The following is a 16,841-nucleotide window of genomic DNA, read 5'->3' on the forward strand; positions in this document are numbered from 1 at the left end:
GAAAAAACTGAAATGTACTCATTGTCACTGGAAAACCAACAGTGCTCTTTTGAGATAATGAGATAAATAAGTTGAGATCTTGATAACATAAGCAAAATGTATGTTATTCCCACTCCTTATCATGGGTAAAGGTAGTTAATAAAATGTATGTATGGAAGTCATCTTTGGTCTTCCATAGAGTTGTAAAGTATTCGTGGTAAATGATTGTTTAGTGGCCCTGTAATACTGTGGTGAATATTTGTATGGTTATTAAGTTAGGCTACAAGTAGGCCTAATAGGCTACACTAATGGCCTTTCCATAAATCAGAAACCTTCATGTATTTATGTTTTATTTACACGTGGACTTGAAATGAAACTAATGAATTTTAGCCTGCAGTCTAAACAACTGTGATCACTCTCTCTGACTTCAAAGTCTCTACCTCCTCTAAGTTTCTTCCAAGTGTTTTCAAGGATTTATTTGTCCGGAGCTCACCGCATGGCGATGCATAAACAAACGTGTCTGACTTTAGTGGTTGATTTCGGGCGAGGGTCTGACCCCGCATGACATTCCAAACATGCCTTCATCCACCTCCCTCTGGTCAAAAACGTAACCCCCCGGAGAAAACCCCAAACGATCCCAAAAAGAGTGTGACGCGCCGGGATGTTGCTGAGCAGTCTTTGGAATGAGGAGGCTCCACCCCCTCCCGTCGCTCCGGAGCATGTGGTTCCCATCGCTCCTGTTGCTGAGTTAGAAAGAGAGTGTGAGAGAGGACAAACACAGCGGCAGCTCAAATGGACTGACTGCTTAATTTTTAGTATAGTTTTTTAAAATTTTTTAATTTTTATAGTTTGTAGCCTTTTTTTTTTAATGGATGACATTTTAGTCCAGCAAGCGCTTTAGCTGCTTAAAAAAAATAAAATAATTTGGAGACCGGTTCAGTGAAGGTGGCTCCTGACAGGTGCGCAGAGAGGATGGGCAGACGTGAGGCAGATAGCAGAGACGCAATGAACGCAAGCGACCACTCCGAGCCGGGCTGTCTGCAGGAGGTGGCATCCAACGACCGTCAGGCCGGTGGTGAGTCCCCGGTTCTGGGCTGCCAACTCGCGGACAAGAGGCAGAGGAAGCCGGACATGGAGGCGGTGGAGCGGGCGCAGGCTGCCACAGCGGAGCCGATGGAAGTGAAGAAGCACCAGCACAAACACAACTTAAAACACCGCTATGAGGTGATGGAGACGCTCGGGAAAGGCACGTACGGCAAAGTGAAGAAGGCGGTGGAGAGGACAAGTCTGAGGACGGTGAGTGGTTGGACAAGATGCAAAATATTCCAAAACATCTGTGCCTGAGGGACACTTTTTTGAAGTCTTAACTACTAGACATGTGGGATGAAATAGCCCACCACAGCTAATGATGATAAATAAGTAATGATGTGACTGTTTGTGTGTGTTTTACATAATTTACACCCTCTGCATCCCCTTAAAGCTTTATGCAGACATGCTGCTCTTGTTTGCATTTTATGTAGCCCACTGGTTATTAAATATGACATCGCAGAAGGAGTTAAGCTCCTATAGATGGCATGTATATCTACGTGTGTGTGTGTGTGTGTGTGTGTGTGTGTGTGTGTGTGTGTGTGTGTGTGTGTGTGTCTCTGTGGGTGAGCTCATGGGCTGATGCCGAACATGCTGAACACAGTTCTTGCTTCCTGTGCTGCCAGGCTGAGATTCCTTTGGTCTGACTCACTCAGCACTTGAACAAGGGGATACAATTACAACAATAGGTCTCTTTCCAATAGGACTCTGACCCCCCCCCCCCCCCCCCCCCCCACACACACACACACACACACACACACACACACACTCAGTCACACTCACATACACACCCCAAAAAAAATATTCATATTTACAATTTGAATATCCAGGCTTTGATCCCTCACTTTGCTGTTATCTGTAGCACGAGACACAGATACCCCTTTAGCCTAGAATTCCCCTTGTGTGTGTTTTTTTTTTTAAGTAAACACACACACTGTAATAAGGATAATCTGTGTGCAATCAGATTGTGAATGTTAGGTTGGCAGAATTCCTCTGGCTACTTTTACTGTTCCTCCGAGTCCCACATCCACATACCAAAGATTCTTTGAAACAAAATGGACATTATTTTTGGAAACAAGAGAAAGGGGCTGTTTGAGGGATTGAGGCAGGAGGGGAGACAGTTATAGCACAGGAAGGAGGAAGAGGAGGAGGAGGAGGAGGAGGAGGCTGGAGTGTGTTGCTGCATAGAGGTGGCTGACTAATTTTAACAGATGAAATGAAAGAAAGAAGGGTCATTAATATACTCTGGAGTTGGCTTGTCATCAGCTGGCTGGAGCCTGACTGATAAAAAACAAACATTTAAATGTTATGTTTGCAGGGTCAATTCTTATGTTTATATAAAAAAAAGAAAGTTGCATAACTACAATAACCTCATCACATATGTGAATTACTTAACTTGTGAAGATAAGGAAAGAAAGAAGCAAGCAAGTTTCCACGTATTGGTCTGTTCATGAGGCTAGGAGCAAGTAGCAAGGGGACTCTGTGTGCGTCTTGAGTCTTAAGGTCAGGGGTCTATCTGGCAAGAAGCCTGTGTAATCCAGCTGCTAAATCTTTCACAGATGCTGCAGGGATCTTTAGTGATGCTCAGACTCTTGGGATTTGTATTTGTCTGTGTGTGTGTGTGTGTGTGTGTGTGTGTGTGTGTGTGTGTGTGTGTGTGTGTGTGTGTGTGTGCAGAACCCTCTGCAGAAAATGTAAATATATGTTTTTTTATATGATACAGCTGTGCAGAACCTGCTTTGTACGTACATCATGCCCTACATGTAGCCCTATTATATGCATTTGATCAATAATACTAAAGACTATCTGATAACAAATGCATGAGTCATACACAATCTTCTCATGTTGGTACTGCATGCATTTGGTAACTGTTTATCATACACAAGCAGCATATCATTTTGAAGAACTAACAATAAAAAATGGTTGGTTAGAAGGACACTTAAGAGATGGTGCTTAAATAAGAAGCATATGCAGCACATTTGCATTAAGAAAGAAGATATGAGAGACACACATTTCCCCCGACTCCCTCCCTCTGCATACACCATTTGCCAAATTGAAAATGCCAAAAGTCCCCCAAAGGATGAACAGCGCTCATTGTGTGTCTCTCTTGTTTTTGCTCTGCTAAACAGGCAGTAGTTCAAAGTCGGAGGGGTAAGTCAGAGCAAGGATGGTTTTACAGTTAAATTCTCTTTTTAATGAGTTCCAAACTTTCTTTCTTTCTTTGTCCTGCCCTGTAGTTGCTGCCCACGCCGTCCTTAATCATCCCTGCAACTTGTTTTCGGTTCCTTCCTTCCTATCTTCCTTCCTTCCTTTCTTCCTTCTTTCCTTCCTTCCACAGCCAGCAGGTATTTGGGTCAGAAAACATTCATGAGCATGCAAGTGTCCACATGCTAATAGCTCCTCAAGCTTGGACATGTGCCATTCATCCGACAGCCACTTAATATGTTTGTCTTAATCTCTGACGAAGCATCCAGTTCTGGTGCCAAATCGGTCCGGAGTGTCCACTGTTGTGTCTCATATTTCATCACAAACCCAAAAACATTAACTGTTAACATTTTGCTGTCCTCACAGCGCTATGTCGGTTAGAGAAGTTTAAGGTCAGCTCCAGAGTCAGAAGTTCCCTGGAATGTGTTTGTGTTGTGTTGCATAACTATAGTGGTTGGCGGAGCATGTGAATTGTGTCCTCTGATGTCTTGCAGACATTTTTTTCCAGCAGCTGATATAGATTCTGGAGCTGTGACCCAGTGGAGAGGACCACTCAAACATGAGCTGATAAAAACAATAATACAGGATTATGATTGAGGCTGTGTCTGGTCAGTTCTTTAGCCTCGTTGGCATATTTTACAACACCTTCAGTGTTGTTGTCCTATTTAGAGTTCATTGTATTTCTAAATAGGACACCCTGATTTTCTGTTTCGTCTGACCCTGTCTTGTCCTTGTATGGTGCCATTTTGGTGCCAGTAACTCTATCCAAAGGGGTTTAGGGGACTCCTGTTGTGTCGTCTGTTTTGGTGTGTGTGTGTGTGTGTGTGTGTGTGTGTGTGTGTGTGTGTGTGTGTGTGTGTGTGTGTGTGTGTGTGTGTGTGTGTGTGCATTCGTTAGTTGAGGGGTTACATTGGGGTACAGTGAGTGCCCTGGATTAATGAAGTAGAGTGTGAACAGTGCAGCTGTCAACCTTCTGCCTCTGAGCGAGCTCAGATCACAGCAGACCTGCTCTCACCACCCTGTCCTTAAAACCCACATAATCACCTCTAATACCCAGAGATTTGATTCGTGTGTTAAAACAAATGTGTGTGTGTGCTTGTGTGCGAGTGTGTATGTATTTGTATCAACAGTATTATTGCTTTGTTCCATGCCTGTTTATGGAAGTAATACGGATGGTTTGGTTTGGTCTTGGTTGATTGATTTGTGAAGATGTGATGGAGAAATGAGTTCTTTACTTGCTTTTCAGATGAATTAATTCAGGCTTTTTCAGAAGAGTTCTGTTGAAGTTATTTCCTTTAAGAAGTGCTCCCCATGTAACCGCATGGACTCAATCGGGCGTCCTCTCTTTCAGGTGGCGATCAAGTCGATCCGTAAGGAGCGCATCACCGACGACCTGGACAGAATTCACATCCAGAGAGAGATCGAGATCACCTCCTCGCTCAGACACCCTAACATCATACGCTTCCACGAGGGTAAGTCTGAACACAGTATACACACACACACACACACACACACACACACACACACACACACACACACACACACACACACACACACACACTACAAAAAGAAAGTAAATGAGACAAAAGCAGTGAAGATTTGATGGGTTGTTACGTAACAATTCCCATAAAAATATTCTACTTACTTCTGTTTTTTTTTCAACTGCTATTAGAAGACCAACTACCAGTAATGTATTGATTTTACCCAGTATTTCGAATGAGTCCACAGCTCAATAAAGCTTCTTTCTCCATAACACAGACTAAGTCCCTAAAGTTGCATGAACATGGACACAGTAGCGTCTTTGGTCTACTCAACAGAAACTCTCCTGCTGCTGTAAATATTCACTAAAGCACCAAATCTGCAGCAGAATCTAGTCCCAAAGAAGTGTACCCTTACTCCTGTCCTGTTTGAGTAGTGTGACCTTAAAGCCAGAGTTAGCCTATTTATTAAAAGTGAAACTATATATTTGTAAACCGTTTAAGCCTTTTTTTCTTGTGAAAAAACTAAATGGAGAGGACTTCCAAGCACATTGTTCATTTGGGCAATTTTACTGAACAAACTCACAGAATACTACTGGCCCTATTCTTCAGGAGTCTATCAGATGGTAAATAATGTTATTATTTGTTATATTATGTTAGATAATGTTATATTAAGGTGACACTTAGTGTGGTGTGATTAAACCAATGCTTGGGAAAAGATGTGAACATTTCACAACAATTCTGTGATAAAATGGGACACAGGGAACAACCGACCCTGCTCACTTATACTCCCAGTACTGAATCACAAAGTCTCTGGTGGTAAACCTCAACCAGGTAAGGATCTTGCAGTCAGTGTGAATAACTTTTGGATTGGAAAAAATAGATTTTTTTGTTCACATACTACGAGCATATATAATTTATACATGGTCAATTTATCCCCCAAATCAAATATCCAGCTTTATTCTCTCAACTTCAACACCAACAGAGACGCATCTCTTTTAGACGCGTGTCTTTTTTGTGATCACATTTTTATTGGGTATTTTTCAAGACAAATATATAGAGAGGCAAGGACCTACAGGGACAGAAATAAACCTTGAATAAAAATAATAACCGAATAAAAATACAGAGAAAAAATAACACACGTAATAAACAATCAAGGAAAGACGAGATCTTTGTCAAAGATTTGGGGCACTGACTGACTCTCTTATAAACCCCTTCTGCGGAATGCTGTATCGAGTAAATATGTGTACTGTGTGTTGTGCAGTGTTCGAGAGCCGGGATAAGATTGTGATAGTGATGGAGTACGCTAGGAGGGGAGAGCTGTACGACTACATCCAGGAGAGAAGACGACTGCCAGAAACAGAAGCCAGAGGCATCTTCAGACAAATCACATCTGCTGTCCACTACTGCCACAAGGTCTACTGACACACACACACACACACACACACACACACACACACACACACACACACACACACACACACACACACACACACACACACACACACACACACACACACACACACACACACACACACAATCATATATTCTGCATGTACATACTGGAATTGAGTCTGAATCTTTGGAACAACTTGTGACACGTGCTGAATTACAAGCTGCAGTATTTCACTGTGCACGAGCAAATACAGTTAATCCACTAAATCCTAATCAGGAAATCCTTCAGGAAAACTTGACTGGAGTTTTCAGATCTCTCTGGGTTAAGAGCGCATTATCCCTTGAATGTTTTTTACAGTCACACACTGACACATTTAGCAAACATATTGCCTGAATAAGCTTCCTTCCTACACCCCAAATGGCTGTAAAGCCCTGGAAGGAACAAAAAGGAACAAATTCCCTTTTGTCTTTTATTGCTGTGGACATAAAGTCAGCAGTGGTGCCAATTAACCGGATTTCTAGAGGAAATGCATACATCCTATGAATGCAGTACAGTTTAAGTGAGAATCAGAAATGTTTTTCTTTTCAAATCAGTCGTATTTTGGCAGTTTAGCTTCTTTGTTGCATTGTGAGCATGAATGCCTCATATTAAACTGGGAGATCATAATTCAGCTTTGTAGTACGCAGGAAGGTTGATTTCGTGCTCCTCGTGCCCTCAAATATTGTCCCAAAATAGACATGAATGTTCCAGCATGAATGAATTATTGAATGTGCCTGAGAGGTATGCATGGCACATGGACGGATGACTGAGGCTTCACGTGAAGAATGAAAATAATGCTCAGTCATTTGCTGCTTCTTTTATTGAAGCTTCTTTTTTTTTTTTTTTCCAGATCTGTTCCTTGTTATTTAAAAATAGAAGAAGAATAATAACCTGGTTAACCACAAGGATTTATTTCCCCCTGCTCTCCTCTTTCTCAGTATCTCTGCCTTACACAGACACACACACACACACACACACACACACACACACACACACACACACACACACTGTACATACGTAAGACGAAACATTGTTTAACATCATAGGTCATTTCCTTCCACTCACAGTGCTCTAAAGGCGATTGAATTAACAGAAGAAAGGAGGCTATTCTGGCTCACGAGTGAGTGCTTCCTAAGAGAAACTGACAGCAACTCTGCGTCCTGGGTGGCCACAGTTATCCAAAGCAGCATTGTCTCTTCTTATGATTTGCTTCCTTTTCTATGTCCCAGGAATGCCATTTTTCCTCCCCTCAAAACCTCCAGCTGTCCACACTCTGTGGCCTCCTGCTGCCCCCCAGGTGCTTAATACCATCAGGGAATCAAATCGCATCTCATCAGATGAATTAACCCAAACAAAGCACTTCCTCATACCTGTGGACGCTTAAGCAATCGCAGAGCTTTTCTCAAGGCTCTGCGATACGTGAGACACATGGCCCTGAGACACGAGGCTCGAGTGGAATGTTAATGGTTTTAAAAATATAAATGAATAAATGGTTGTATTGTAAACCTCACAGCCCCTCAGTTTAGTGTCTGTGTGCAGAGAGAGAACATCTTACTGTAAACTGGAGGGGCAGATGAAGTGAATGAGGACCTCATGCGTCTCTGCTCTCTTGCAGAATGATGTTGTGCATCGAGACCTCAAGCTGGAGAACATCCTGCTAGATCAAGACCTAAATGTGAAGGTAAGTGTGAGGAAAAGACACAAACTGATGCCTTCACTTTCCAACAAACATGTTTTGAAAAATACATTTTAGCATAACCCTCCAAAACAAGACATTTGTATCCCTCTATAAAGACGAGATAAGTCCTCTGACACAAGTGTTAAACCATACAAATTGTATGTAATAATAGATCAGATAAAGACCCACCTTTTTTAACACAGCTTAAATAAGCAATGAATAAAGCTTCGTATAGTGCAGTTGGGTATAGAGTTTGTCGCCAGCTCCAAAATAGAGTGCTGTGCATTCAGAACATACAATCCACAGGATAAACTAATTGTCTACCCACCGTACATTACATGTGTTGTTAAGCCATGCACACTGAACCAGCACAAACATACTGCAAAGTCTTACAAAAGTACCCCGGGGTGTTTTATTTGGCCTTATTTGGGTATTCCTCTCCTTATATGGGATCTGTGCACATCCAACGGTGGAATTCAGGGAATCCAGTGGCTATCGTGCCAATCAGAGGGTTTTAATTTAAGTCAGCTCTGTCTGCCCGTCAAAAGAAAACACCACGTGCAAACCTCTCGGTGGCTCCTCATTCATTTGCTAACCCCAGGCCCACCACATCAGCCTCTCAGAGGAGCTGCAGCAGGAAGTGACAGAGCCTCTGTGCAATGCATGTGGCCGTATACACAAGATCTGCTTCTTGTAAAAGGTTGGCTCTGAAGTATTCATGATTATCTTTTACTGCTTATTGACACAGATGTCTTGTGCACACACACACACACACACACGCACGCACACACACACACACACACACACACACACACACACACACAGCTTTGGGAAAACCTGCATATAAGTGTGTTTCTAAAAAAAATGTCATCACTCATCACTGCTCAGTAAAAATGTCTTCTTTTTGTGTCTATTTGGGGATCCTTGTGGACAAAGGAATAGCTTTTATCTCTTATGTGATCTTGTCCTTCATATGAAAAAGTTGTATTCACTGAAGAAAAACCTCCTCCTCCTCCTCCCTTTTCCTCCTAACTGGCTAAAGTGTTACTCACTGTGAACCTTTCCCCTGGAGAACATAAACTAGTTTTTGTTAATCGCAAATGTGTGGAAACAATTCAAGTGCCTGACAACACAAAACAAAGCAGAAAAGAAGCAGTGTTGGAGGGGACAGACCGTTTCAAAAATGATCAGACATAATCTCGGCAGGAGTTTAAAAAACAAACAAATAAGCCCAGACTTACCCAAGCTCCTCATCTAACCCAAAAGGACTATTTTGAGTTGTGAGCGTGTGTCTGACAAAGTCAATCTCTCACTGTGAGGTGCATGAGTGAAAGGAAATTCCAGAAAACATCAGGAGTTCATGTTTGAAAGGGGCCGTATACTTTTATGTCTGCGTGTTGTAAATCATATCTTGAGAACCTGACCTAGCAATGACACACATTCATTTATGCACTCAATCATGCTGTGATAGTCTGGCCTGCTTTAAACTCATAAAGGCAACAGTATTACAATAAAGAAAGTCCCTCAGTGTGGCGTGGGAGTGGGTAATTAATTTACCCCTACTGTTGTGTCTAACAGACCATAGAGGGGTGTAATATCTCTCAGGTGAAAAACGACATAGAGCAAAAGGTGGTGGACAATGGCTCCTTTTATCGAGTGTTCAAGCTGCAACACACTTCTGCCACAGGAGACACTCTACAACTGCATATAACACCACCATACAGCACTTAATCGCCACTTACAGGCGGAACAGATAACACAGCACCCTGTGACTGTATTTGCATTTTACCATACCTTCTTATGCTTGTTTAGAGCTTTGAGTTTTGAACACACCTTTCTTGTTTAAACACCACACCTACCACCGAGAGTTTACACTGATCATACAGGTTTAACACATTTTATTGTTTATCATGAAAGACACTTTTTATAAGAACTCATTTAAGAAATTGTTAATTAGATCCTGAAATATGATGTATTCTCTTACCGTGTGGGGGTTTTAATGAGTCCGCCTCATTGTATTTATGACAAGTAATGCATGATAGGTAATTACAGTTTTTTCCAATTGCTAAAACACAATTTTGCAAACTAGGCTGGTTTTATCAAAATACTTAACACAATTCACAAAACCACACACCCAAACTGCAAAATACCTCATATATCCTGCAAAATGAAGCACTGCAACCGAAACTACATATAGCATTATCAAAATCAAACTTTTGCACCAAATGGCACACACTTCGTTCATATTACCAGATTTTTGTCTAACCAACCACACACTGTTGGGCATAATGAAAAGCACTCTCATCTTTAGTATGCTTTGCCATAATACTAAAATAGTTAGAATTGTAGAAAATTCTTCAGATTGTTCACATGCACAGAAATATTTGCAGATACACACACATGCACACACACATGCAAACACCAAACAAGTCAGTGCTACATATACCAGTACAGTAAAACGGCTCAAGTTGGGCTGCACTCTCTGTCCAGCCTCTCGCATTGTCAGCCCATAGTTGATGACATGATCAACTAAGGTTGCTCTGATTTCATTTGAAAGTTGTTGTCTTCTTTGGCCATGAACTCCTCTACCAGCTCTACCCCTACCTCTCACTCTTCCTCTTCCTCTCTCTGCAATGTCTTCCATTGTTGTTGTAAAAAAAAGGTGCTCACTTGTGGTCTTTTCATAGTGCTTACTTCCTGATTGAAGTGGTAACAATTAGCCATTGAGGTGTTTAGCCAGGTGGCACAAACATTGGCCAATTAGCTCATGAAGTGTCATTTTGAATGGCAGTGTTTTGAAATGGCAAACATGTGACTTTATGTCAGATTGTTGTGTCTTATGCAGAGAACCGTGTTCAGTGCATTTAAAAAGTGCCATTTTGAATTGCTAAATGTGTGTAAAGCAGAAAATGTGTTTAGACTTTTGGAGACTTGAGAAGAGGTTTTGCTCTCTGTGTGTCAGTTTAAATAATTGTGCTATGCATGTCATTTTAGTGTGTTAGCAATTGGAAAAAACTGTAAATATCAAAAGGAATCTAGCTGTAGTCTTGCAGTTAGTGACCCCAGTCTCTTTGCAAAATATTTTCTGTTGTTTTTTGTTTGTGACTAAAAACTGTGAGATGCTGACATATTGTCTTTAGATGTGAGAGGGTTTCAGATTGTAGTCTTTTAAAATATTTTTTTCTAGTGTATGGAAGGCATTTCAAACCTTACGCCAGGCTCTCCCAACCTTGGGGTCGAGACCTGCATGAGGTGGCATGGATTTCAAATGAAGTCATAGTATATTGTATATTAAAATATATTGAACACAGGCTACTTTGGGACATAGCCAATGCCAAAACAAGAAACTTTCAGAGTCTCTGTCTGTCTGTCATCCATTGTGCAGAAATGTCATCCCAGCCTGTCTTCCTCTGTCCACAATAATATACAAAAAAAGAAAATGAAATGTGGTCTAAAGTAAATGTTAAATTGCAACACTGTAGTAAAACTATTACATGATTGAAAACAAATGGATTTGAGCAAAACGCTGTATGTGTTTTGGATGACTGGGATCACCAGAGGTTTGAGGAGTCAAAGTGTGGTCACGAGCCAAAAAAGGTTGGGAACCACTGGTCTACACCAACAAAGACTAAGCTGAGGCAAACCGTATCATTTTCCTCGAGAAGCACTCAGTTTCACTTTCTCCTCACATGACTCTATACAAGAAACTCAACAGGTAGCCCCGAAGATGAAAAACACTCCGTTTAACAACTTTGGTATGAGAGGCCTGGCGTCTCACAGCACTCCATGTAATCCCCAGGCACGTGTACACGAGTCGTTAGTATGTTTGGAAGAAAGCGCGTGTCTAACACAAGCACCCAACACTGAGGAATGTTTGAAAAGAGGGCTGAATCAGGAGAATAATTTACACAGCAGGACACACACACACACACAAACAAACAGTAGCCCATGTTCTGTCCACACATTATATTGCTGCTGTATGTCCAATACAAACTCTTGTATACACAGTGTCATCTGTTTGTGAGCTCTCTGTTTCCCTGAACCTCAGCTCCACGGAAATAAAGCCGTCACATCGAGTATTTTTAACAGCCGAGGAGCTGATAGTGGCCTGGCGCTCGTGTTAATAATCTCTTAAGATAGAGAGGAGCCTCGGTAGGTCTGCTTATGGCCATCGCAGCTCTCAAGTGAGTGATTGTTCCATTACGTGTGCGAGCGGCCTGATGTTTTTGGCCCTCTTCTCTTCCCTAACTCACACTTACATTGGCAAAAGCTCAACATGCCCACTTTTGGCTCCTTTAAAAGGATTTGCTTTGAGTTATTGTTTTATTGCCACATGGGTTAGAGTTTGCAGTATGCACTCACAAAAAAGGGATCTGGAATTTAATGTGTGTGTTTGGAGGGGGGGGGTAGTTTTGACAGAAGTTATGGGTTGAAGGATTTGTAAAAGGTAAAGAAAGCCCAGTTGTGATCAAAAAGAGGCGTCAGATCCTTTGTCACATGCAGCATTCAGCTCATTCACAATGTGGCAATATGGCATTCTGTATTTAATACTTGAAGGGTAAGGTTTATAGCTGCTGAATATGTCAGGTGTCAACTTTGTTGCGCTTTTTCGCTTCATAAAATAAAAATGAATCAATTGTTAGATTGTAGCTCTGAAGCAGTTATAGCAAGGTGCACATAATGATTCTTATCAAACTGTATCCTTTCATGTCCCCTCTCTCCTCTTTCCCTGCAGCTGGCAGACTTTGGCCTTTCCAATCATTTCCAGAGAGGCAACCTGCTGCAGACCTACTGTGGAAGTCCGCTCTATGCGGCTCCAGAGATAGTGAAAGGACTGCCGTACCAGGGGCCCGAGGTGGGTCGACACACACTTCACCACCACTAGTTTCCACATTAGAAAACTGCTCAAAACAATAATCGTGCTTCATTAAGTTACATTAGCGCTGCATTAATACAGTATTCAATCTCAAGTGATCTGATATACCATTACATGCGGTTTATCGTCTAGGTAACCAAAAACAACCAAATGGTTGAATTGAAGGCCATAAAGCCAAAAATGTGCTGAAAAGTTCTCCATACAGCTGCTAGGAATACAGTTGGTTGATAATTCTACGTGGGCACACTACTCCGACTTTTATAACTTTTCCATAAATGGCCCCATTTCTCAACAAACAAGTTATTATCAGCTCAGATTCAAAGTGCGTTTGCCTTGATTTGCTGCAAAAGGACCAGAGTAAAGGGTCTGGTAAAATCTTAAATCTCTAAAATCAGTTGAATTAAGATAAGTAAAACATTGGGCACATTTTTAGAAACTCTTTTGGTTGTATTTTATCTAACAGTAAACATGTATATTCAACTTTAAACCATGCAATTTCTTTTGATTGATGGTGAAGTTTTTTTCTGTTAGGTGACTGATGTGTTCCTCTAAAATGTGTTTTGTATGCTAGGTGGACTGCTGGGCGCTGGGTGTGTTGCTGTATGCCCTGGTGTATAGCAGCATGCCTTTTAATGGGGCCAGTCATGCCACTCTCACAGAGCAGATCAGCCAAGGTCGCTACCGCAGACCCAACCCCCCCTCCGGTAAGCCTACAAATTTTCACAAATGTTATATAAACCTATCAAACAACCACAGTGTCTGTTCTTCCTTTATGTGACTAGTTCTAGTCGGGGTGGATACTTTTAATAACATTCAAATCTTGTCCCTCCAGATGCCTGCGCTCTTATCGACTGGTTACTGACAGTACGTGTGGACGAGAGGGCTACGATAGAAGACGTGGCCAACCACTGGTGGGTGAACTGGGGTTTTGAAGAGAGTGTGTGCGACTGCCCGTCAACTTCACATCAAGAATGTCCCTCCCCCCTGCTGGCTCGCTACATCGACTGGCAGCATCGGGTCGCGGCTGCCAGCGACTTGACTGTTGACCCGGGGCGCCTTTCGCCAGACTCCTCCCGTCTGCCCCAGCCCTCTCCCCACCCCTTTTACTTTAGTTTACCTCTGAAGAGCGATCGTGGCAGGGGAGGAGGAAGGGTGCGGGGAGGAATGTCAAGCGTTAGGAAGTCGCGCAAGGAGAACGCAATTCCCCAGACCGCACTTGGAGCTTGTGGAGGTGTTTGTGCCACGTCTGCTTCCTCTGCTGCCATTTCCTCCACCTCCAGTGTTGAAAGAAAGAAACCAAAAAGTATTTTAAAGCCCCAGAGGAGCTTTGACTCAGTCTTTCACAGCCCTCCCAAAGACAACTCTTCCTCTCAAGCTTGTAGCATTGCTCCAAAGCCTTATCGATCACATACACTTTCCCACACACGTGCTGAAGTCCTGTCCACAAGTCTGCCACCGGCCTCATCATTCTGCCAGCCCTCGTCAAAAATGCCCAAGAAAGGGATACTTAAGAACTTGTGTAGCGGGGAGTCAGTTTATGTCTCATCTTCAGAAAGAAGAATCTGTGGAGCAGCAGCTAAAGAGACTGATGTAGGCGATTTGTGCTCTGACAGACAGCACACTCGTCTCCCAGCAGCAGAAGACAGCCCCACCATGCGCACAGAGGCGGTAAGAAGAAGGAAGGGTATCCTGAAACGTAACGGCAAATTCTCTCACAGCCTGGATCTTCCCGATGGCCACCACTTAACTCCCTCTCCGGTCCAAACAATATTCCCCGAGGCCTTGCAGCAGCTCCTCCAGGCCACAGGGGGCGCTGATGGACGCCGCAGCCGTCCCTCCAGTGTGGTGAGCGAGGACAGCCTCTTCTCTTCGGACTCCTTTGACCTACTAGACCTCAGCGCCCAAACGCGACGGAGGGTTTTCTCCCCGGGGACGCAGCTCAGCGGCTGTAGCTCTGAGGAGGATCTGGATCAGCTCAGGGCCGAGGCAGACCGGGCTGATGGAGACATTAGAGCACAGAAGAAAATGCCAACATAAGTCTAAGGCATGATGGACACACACCTGTGTGGGGGAAAATGGTGTTTGAAGTCGGTTTTACAGTTCAGTTTTCTGTGATAATCAGTGACGAACATCATTGAATTACTTAGAGGAACTCTGGGATGTGGACACTAATATGAATTTCTTTGTCAATGTAAAGCCCCAAGAATCTTTGTTGTGGAAAATGTAAAAAAGGCTGTTTCATCTTCTACAATCGATCACTTCATCTGGCACCTACCCCCCTGGCAGCAGTTTTAGGCATAACAAAAACAACAACAAAAATGTATTACTCTTTCCAATGATGGTGTCATTTGCTTCTGAAGGTCATTTAAGACCTTTTTCCACTAAGCCAGTTCCAGAGCTGATGGGCCCGAAAATCAGGCTATCATATAAATCATATAAATGATATCATGAATGTATTGCAGTACAATGAGCGACTAGGCCAAAGGTGACACCTAAAGGGGATCCTGTGTTTGCCAAATTGCAGGGAATAGACCTGAATTTGTCAGCAGAGACTGTCCATTTAATTAATTCACCCCGACCTCAACTGCACAATGATTCCTTTTATAAGATTTTACAGCTAATTTCTACACAGAAGCCTTGAAAATCTAAGTTTGGATGCTGCTAGTTCCTTTTTAAAAAATGGATAAGAAGTAGAATAAGAAGCCCCATCTTGGATCTGGGAATCCAAGTGTCAGTATTCTATGGGCAATAAGCAGAAAGGATTTAGTGACTCCTGTTATGCTCTTTTAAACGCAGAAAACATTAGAATCACTTACAAATAAAAAAAGAACAGTGAAGTGGATATCAGAAATAGAAATATATATAAAAATATATTGTCTTGCAGCCTTTTCTTCTTCGTGAGTGGAGAATTAAAACAAAGTGTTAATAGTAATTTACCTATGTGCCTATGTTTGATTAAAGAGTGGAAGGTACCACACATCTATTTGCAATTTGGGACCTTCTCTATTTTGAAGATCATTTTTGATTAACTTAACTTTCGCCCTATTTTATAAGCTCTCCATAAACATTTAGAAGATGTTTTTAACTTTCTAAAATAAAGTGCCAAGACGTTATTAAGATTTCAATGTTTGCTACAGTATTAGTCAACAAATATAAATTCTTCTGTAAAGATGTAAACACTCATTCATTACTTCATCATAACTGCCAACTACTTGATATTGTTTTTAATCTGTCCTTTAGATGTTTTTTGACTGCCCTCACATGCTTCACAGGTTGACATTGCCTATTTCATCACATCATGTTAAGTGTATTTGTAGGACACAGTAATCAACTGTACATCATTTGCAATAACAGAAACTGTGTGTGGAGTTTGGATCACATGCTTGTTTATATATCATTTCACCACACATTAAGTGTTGTATGCAGGAGATGTAATTCTAAATCCCAAATGTTCATGCTGTGAGAGACTGATAATACTGTTAATGTGTTGTTATTTTGTGTGTGTGTTGGGCGAGGTAGGTAAATAAATTATGCAAAGCTGAATACTCTGCCTGTTTTTCTTTCTGCTGGTAGAACAGGGAGCAGCAGGAGATGAGCCATAGAAAAAAATCACATGGTGCAGCTTTTAAAAGAGATACGTCATATGATGAAACAATGACAAATCATGATTGTTCATATAATTTTAACACAAATGTTCACATTTATACAAGTGTTGTACAGTATGCAGGAGATATCATTCTAAATCCATAATGTTCATCCTGTGAGAAACTGATAACACTGTTAACGTGTTGTTGCTTTGTGTGGATGTGTGTGTGTGTGTGTGTGTGTGTGTGTGTGTGTGTGTGTGTGTGGATGTGTGTGTGTGTGTGTGTGTGTGTGTTTGTGTGTGTGTGTGTGTTTGTGTGTGGATGTGTGTGTGTGTGTAGATGTGTGTGTGTGTGTGTGTGTGTGTGTGTGTGTGTGTGTGTGTGTGTGTGTGTGTGTGTGAGTGTGGATGTGTGTGTGTGTGTGTGTGTGTGTGTGTGTGTTTGTGTGTGTGTGTGTGTTTGTGTGTGGATGTGTGTGTGTGTGTGTAGATGTGTGTGTGTGTGTGTGTGTGTGTGT

At 42.1% G+C, this 16,841-nt stretch overlaps 1 protein-coding gene across 1 annotated transcript; it reads left to right on the forward strand.

Annotated features, from left to right (window-relative positions):
- Positions 1-718: 718 nt before the first annotated feature.
- On the forward strand, positions 719-16,280 carry LOC132989642 (NUAK family SNF1-like kinase 1). Its single transcript, XM_061057374.1, has 7 exons — positions 719-1,275; positions 4,622-4,742; positions 6,013-6,164; positions 7,799-7,864; positions 12,597-12,716; positions 13,309-13,441; positions 13,570-16,280. Exons 1-7 carry the CDS (start codon positions 952-954, stop codon positions 14,772-14,774), a joined length of 2,121 nt encoding a protein of 706 aa, XP_060913357.1. The 5' UTR covers positions 719-951; the 3' UTR covers positions 14,775-16,280.
- The last annotated feature ends 561 nt before the right edge of the window (positions 16,281-16,841 follow it).

Source organism: Labrus mixtus, chromosome 15 (genome assembly GCF_963584025.1).
Source record: "Labrus mixtus chromosome 15, fLabMix1.1, whole genome shotgun sequence".
Taxonomy (NCBI): domain Eukaryota; kingdom Metazoa; phylum Chordata; class Actinopteri; order Labriformes; family Labridae; genus Labrus; species Labrus mixtus.

Coding starts and splice junctions, on each gene's coding strand:
- LOC132989642 (XM_061057374.1), top strand. CDS start 952: ATGGGCAGACGTGAGGCAGATAGCAGAGACGCAATGAACGCAAGCGAC. Junction 4,743..6,012: donor CATCATACGCTTCCACGAGG/GTAAGTCTGAAC, acceptor TGTGTTGTGCAG/TGTTCGAGAGCCGGGATAAG. Junction 7,865..12,596: donor ATCAAGACCTAAATGTGAAG/GTAAGTGTGAGG, acceptor CTTTCCCTGCAG/CTGGCAGACTTTGGCCTTTC.